The following is a 6,000-nucleotide window of genomic DNA, read 5'->3' as shown; positions in this document are numbered from 1 at the left end:
GAACGGGAACCTGAGAAGGATGCCCTTTGTCACCACTCCTTTTCAATATTGTGCTGGAAGTTTTGGGCAGAGCTATACGGCAAGATAGAGAAATCAAGGGCATCCAAATTGGCAAAGAGGAAGTGAAACTCTCTCTATTTACAGACAATATGATCCTATATATAGAAAATCCCAAAGTCTCAGTAAAAAAGCTACTAGATTACACTGGAGGATTTAACAATGTGGCAAGGTAAAGATCAACATCCAAAAATCATTTGGATTCCTCTGTGCCAATAACGACAGTGCTGAAAAGGACATCAGGAAAACAATACCATTTACAATAGCCACCCAAAGGATGAAATATCTAGGAATAAATGTAACTAGAGAAACAAAGGACCTATACAAAGAAAACTACAGAACACTACTGTAAGAAACCAAAAGAGACTTACAAAAATGGAAGTATATACCATTCTCCTAGACAGGAAGACTTAACATTGTGAAAATGTGAATACTGCCCAAAGCAATTTACACATATAATGCAATCCCAATTCAGATTCCAATGACATTCTTCAAAGAGATGGAAAAAAACAATTACAAACTTTATATGGAAAGGAAAGAGACCAAAGATAAGCAAAGCACTGCTTAAGAAGAAGAACAGGGCGGGAAGCCTCTCACTCCCTGATTTCAAATTTTATTACACGGCTACAGTGGTCAAAGAACCGACTCGACGGCACTTAACAACAACAACAACAGTGGTCAAAACAGCCTGATACTGGTATAATGAAAGATATATTAATCAATGGAACAGAATTGAGAATCCAGAAATTAACCCATCCACGTACACCCAACTGATTTTCTACAAAGTGCCTAAGTATATTGCATGAAGAGGAGATAGATGGTCTCTTCAAAAGAAGGTGCTGGCAGAATTGGAAAGCAATATGCTAAAGACTGAAACAAGACCTTTACCTCAAGTCTTATACAAAAACCAAGTCAGCATGGATTAAATACCTAAATGTGAATCCCAGAACTACAAAGGCCATCAATGAAAAAAACAGGGAAAAGTGTGAGAGCTCTAATACAGGGCATACACAGACTACCAAACATTTTGAAACTTACACAAACAAAAATAGACAAAATAGATCAGTAGAACATACTAAAAATTAAAAACTTGTGTGCATCAAAAGACTTCATCAAAAGAGTAAAAAGGGAGCCCACAGAATGGGAAAATATCTTTTGCAGTAACACATCAGAAAAGGGACTAATTTCCAAAATATATAGGAACCTACAACACCTCTCGATGGCACCTAACAACAACACCTCTACAAGAAAAGGACAAATAACCCAATTAAAAAATGGGCACAGGACACAAATAGACACTTCACCAAGGAGGACATCTGGGCAGCCAAAAAACATATGAAGAAATGTTCACTACCACTAGCCATTTTGTTGTTAGGTGCCATTGAGTTGGTACAAATCCATAGTGACCTTATGCACAGCAGAATGAAACACTGCCTAATCCTGGGCCAACCTCACTACTATTGCCACACTTGAGTCCATCGATGCTGCCACTTTATATGGCCATAAAGAGTTTTGACTAAATGAAGAGACAAATAAGGAAGGAAGGAAGAAGGGAGGGAAGGAGAAGGCCATAAAAGGATGGAAAGAAAATAAGGAAGGAGAGAGGGACCACACATATGTATAATCATTAGCTGCAGAACTGAATAAACATTTGTCTTTGTAATTCCATCTAGCCAATTCAAGCAAACATTGTTGTTGTTGTTGTTAAGTGCCATCGAGTCGGGTCCGACCCATAGCGACCCTGTACAGGGTTTCCGAGGGTGTAAATCTTTACGGGAGTAGAAAGCCTCATCTTTCTCCCTCGGAGCGGCTGGTAGTTTCGAACCGCTGACCTTAAGGTTCGCAGCCCGATTCGTAACCACTACGCTACCAGAGCTCCTTCAAGCAAACATATGCCTTACTTTTACCAAGTCTAATGCAAAAATAAGGGTATTTGACCAAAATTATCTAGATAGCAGCTATAACTTTCTAGATTCACTGTACCCATGTGGATTGTTCCTTTGGTTCCTTCAAAAAGTTAGAGATTCATGGAGAAATTTCTAGGGCTTACTGCAAATGCAAAATTCAATCCCATAAATCTGAGAGACTTTTTTACAATGTGTCTGTGGACTCATTATGTCCAGCGTTCCATGATTCTGACCAAAGTCATAATGGTTATTCGGGCAGGCTTTAGCTTAAATGCCTTTTAAGTAATATTTTAGGACCAGATTGTTATTCTTCTGCCTTAAGAGCATTGAATAAAAGTGACCAGACACATCTAAGCAAGTAGGAAGACCTGTTTTATGGGCTTTATCCCTCCAATAAGAAAGGAAGTGACAGAAGGGGGAGAGAAACAAAACTTTAAAAGAACCAAAGTGATACAAGCAATTTCTTACAGATAGTATGGCTATAGTGGTGACACCAATGAGGTTTTATGGGGGAAAAAAAGTTGTGATTAGATAGTTAGAGCTTCAAATCCTACCATAGATCGCATGAGTCAGATCTACTCAAAACTATTAACAATAACATGTTAGAATCTTCTCACAGATATTTATTAGCAATGTGAACTTGACCCATAAAAACACAAAGAGTAAGGATAGCAGCACACAGCACTCACTATTCTATTTACTCATTTTCATCCCCAACAAACTTCTGATGGTTTTTTCTATTTTATAGTTGAGTAAATTGAGACAGGGGGAGTAGGTAATGTATGAAGGTCACACAGTTAATCACTAACTGCAGAATTCACCAAACCCACTTTTCCCTCAAGCCTCAGTGAGAGAGGTTTAGGCTCCTGCCTGGTCATTTCAACCCTGAGTTATCAGACACTTGTCTTCTTTGTATCACCCATCTGCACCCTGGTAGAATGTTTCCAAACAATCTCCCCTCTAAGTATTGGCCTCCATTGAGGGCATCTAGGCATAAGGGGTTAAGCTGCAAATGCCATTATCAACTGTCCTTGATCCATCAGGGCTAATCGTAGGTGCTCATGCTGTACTAGTTCTCCTCACTGCTAACCGTGTGACTTTGTGTGGTACCCTTTCTCCATCCCAGGGAGGTGTATAAATCGCAGACTTCTCTGCAATGGAGACAATGACTGTGGAGACCAATCAGATGAAGCAAACTGTAGAAGAATTTATAAAAAGTGTCAACATGAAATGGAACGATACTGGGCGATTGACACCCTAGCCAGTGGGTAAGTGACTGTCTTCCTGTTGTGTAAATGAGAAGGCATTCAATTCAATGTAATTCCAAATACTAGAGAGGTAGGAAATTAGTACAAACAGGGTTCCTCTCTGAAAAAAGGATGGTATGTAAGTGGATGCTTCTTGATGTTCTCAATGACAGTCCTAATGTGCTCAGGGTGCATGTCCAGTGGACAGAGTTGGGCCTCACAGGAGGTGGTGTAGGGACACTAGGGGCAGAGCTATGGATGGGAGAAACAGGCTGTTACTAGATAACCAAGGTTGGACATTAATTTCAATGCCTGCTAGGTCACTGTGCTAGTGTAGACACCTAACATGCTTTACTACTTATGAAAGGTTGGCACTTGAAGTCCACACAAAAAAACCTTAGAAAAAGGTCTGGTAGTCTCCGTCTGAAAAATCAGCCATTGGAAACTATGGAGCACAGTTCTACTTTGACACACATGGAGACACCATGAGTCAGAATTGATCTTCTAGCAACTGGTTATGTGACTGTTGGGTACATCATTGTTTCTATCATATTAAAAACCTAGGGAGGCCCTGCGTATGTCCTGGCTGAGAGGAAAAGCTCATAAATGATTAATGAAGTAATGGATTTCCACGATGGGACTGGAATTAATCTGTGTTTCAAACTTCATAGGATCTCTGAGTTGGTCTGATCCTCTGGCTATAGCAGAAGAATAAGATGATTATTTTGAGGTCAGAAATTATGATATACTATGACTATGTTATGGTTGTTGTTAAGTGCTGTTGAGTTGATTCCAACCTGTAGCGACCTTTTATAGGGCTTCTGAAGAGTGGCTGGTGAGCTTGAACCACAAACCTTGTGGTTCAAACCAAGTTAACAGTCCAGTGCATTAACCCACAGCACCACACCAGGACTATGAATATGTACACTGCCATCTCCATCCTATTTTGCTTCCAAGTTCTGTAGCTTCTCAGGTTCCAGGTGGAAGAGTGAAACTCTTTGCTCATATGTTTTAAGATTCCACTGTATTTGACACAATGTAAGAAGAAGAACACAGTGGCCTTGAATGTATCCACCCCTTTCCAAACAAAAATCAGATCTTTATCCTTAGACAGAGACACTTCATGTGGGGCCTTCTTTTAGTACGGCCTAAAATGCCAGTTACAGTAGTATGATCTCCCAGAAAAGTTAAGTGAGTTTCCAAGAGACATTCAACTAGAAGTTGGGAAAGCAGAGGATCAGATGAGATCAGAGTCTAACTAAAACCTGTACACAGGGTCCGAAGAAGCAGCTCACTGGCCAGGAGACTTCTGATGAGGCTTATATTGATGTGGAACTTTAGCTTTGTTACTTGAAGAAAACAACCAGTAGTACATTTCTTTCTATGTTCTGTCATCAATTAGTCAGAGACAGCTATGTGCTGGGAAAAAATGCAGACTCTGGAAGCAGACCACCAGCCTTCAAATCCTGGCCTCACCAATTGCTGTTAGGAGTGAAGCCATGGGCTAGTCAACTGACCTCCCTATGGCTCTATTTCTTCATCTGTAAAATGGGGATAATAAAAATACCTATCTCCTAAGGTGGCTTACAAGAAGCTCATAGTGGTTATGAATCGGGCTGCTAATCTCACAGTCAGCAGTTCAAAACTACCAGCTGTTGCGTGAAAGAAAGATGAGTTTTTCTGCTTCCATAAAGATTTACAGCCTTGGGAACCCTGTATCAGGTTGTTATGGGTCAGAACCAACTCCATGGCACATAACAACAGCAACAAAGGTGACTTACAGTGTTGGTGTGGCTCTGCAGGTTAATGTGTTGGATTTTAAAGTCGGCTTGGACCACAAGGTCATTGGTTCAAGCTCACTAGTCACTCCCTGGAACTCTTTACAGGGTGGCTATGAGTTGGAACCGACTTGATGGCACTTAACAACAAAAACAACAAAGTGGCTGACCAGTACCACCAGTTGCTGTCTAGTCAATTCCCATTCATGGCAACCCCGTGTATAACCTTGGAAGACTAATCTGGTGATCTATTTCTGAAAGGACACAAATTTGAAAAGCCAATGGTACATACATGGGGTTGAATTATAATTTTGGTAGCAATGGTATTATCATTATGGCAATATCGAAATTATCATGGGTTTCCAGAAGAATGAACAAATCTGCCTTTTAAAAAGTATAGTTGAATACTCCTTAGAATCAAGTATGGTAAGACTTGGGCTCATGCCCTGGAGAAAGACATCATGCTTGATAAAGTAGAGGGTCAGTGAAAGTGAGGACAATCTTCAACAAGGTAGACTGACACAGTGGCTACAACATTGGGCAGAAACATAATTGTGATGATGGCACAGAACTAGGCAGTTTTTCGTTCGGTCGTACGTAGGGTTGCTGTGAGTCAGAACCAGCTTGAAGGCACCAAAGACTGACACATTTAATCCTTACAACAGCCAAGTGATAGAGGTAGTTTCATAGTGCCCATTTCACAGATGAGAAGACTGAGACACATAAAAGTTAACTGGTTTGCCCCAGGCCTCATAGCTAGTAAATGGCAGGATTGTGATATAAACCCAGACATCTGGCTCCATGGTTCCAGCTATGAACTATTACGCTATTTCATTCTTATAAATAAAGTGTAATGAATGCATGAAAGGTAAGAAGAGAGTATTAGAGGGCCTCCTGGGGTGGTGCTGTAAGATCAGCACTGAACTGCGAACCACAAGGTCAACAGTTCAAACCCATCAGCTGCTCCTGAGAAACCCCATGCAGGGTCGTTGTTAGTCAGAACCGACTTGA

The 6,000-nt window shown here is 40.7% G+C and overlaps 1 protein-coding gene across 1 annotated transcript in view; it reads left to right on the top strand.

Annotated features, from left to right (window-relative positions):
• The window catches only part of C8B (complement component 8, beta polypeptide), a 122,893-nt gene that overhangs the window by 71,019 nt on the left and 45,874 nt on the right, over positions 1-6,000 (top strand). Inside the window, exon 4 of the mRNA XM_006839877.1 lies at positions 3,091-3,232. Within this exon, the coding sequence (XP_006839940.1) occupies positions 3,091-3,232 (142 nt within the window). The remainder of the gene's footprint in view (positions 1-3,090; positions 3,233-6,000) is intronic.

This window comes from Chrysochloris asiatica, unplaced genomic scaffold (assembly GCF_000296735.1).
Source record: "Chrysochloris asiatica unplaced genomic scaffold, ChrAsi1.0 scaffold00026, whole genome shotgun sequence".
Lineage (NCBI taxonomy): Eukaryota > Metazoa > Chordata > Mammalia > Afrosoricida > Chrysochloridae > Chrysochloris > Chrysochloris asiatica.
The sequence above is the reverse complement of the archived record's forward strand: the minus strand, read 5'-3'. Positions and strand labels throughout refer to the sequence as shown.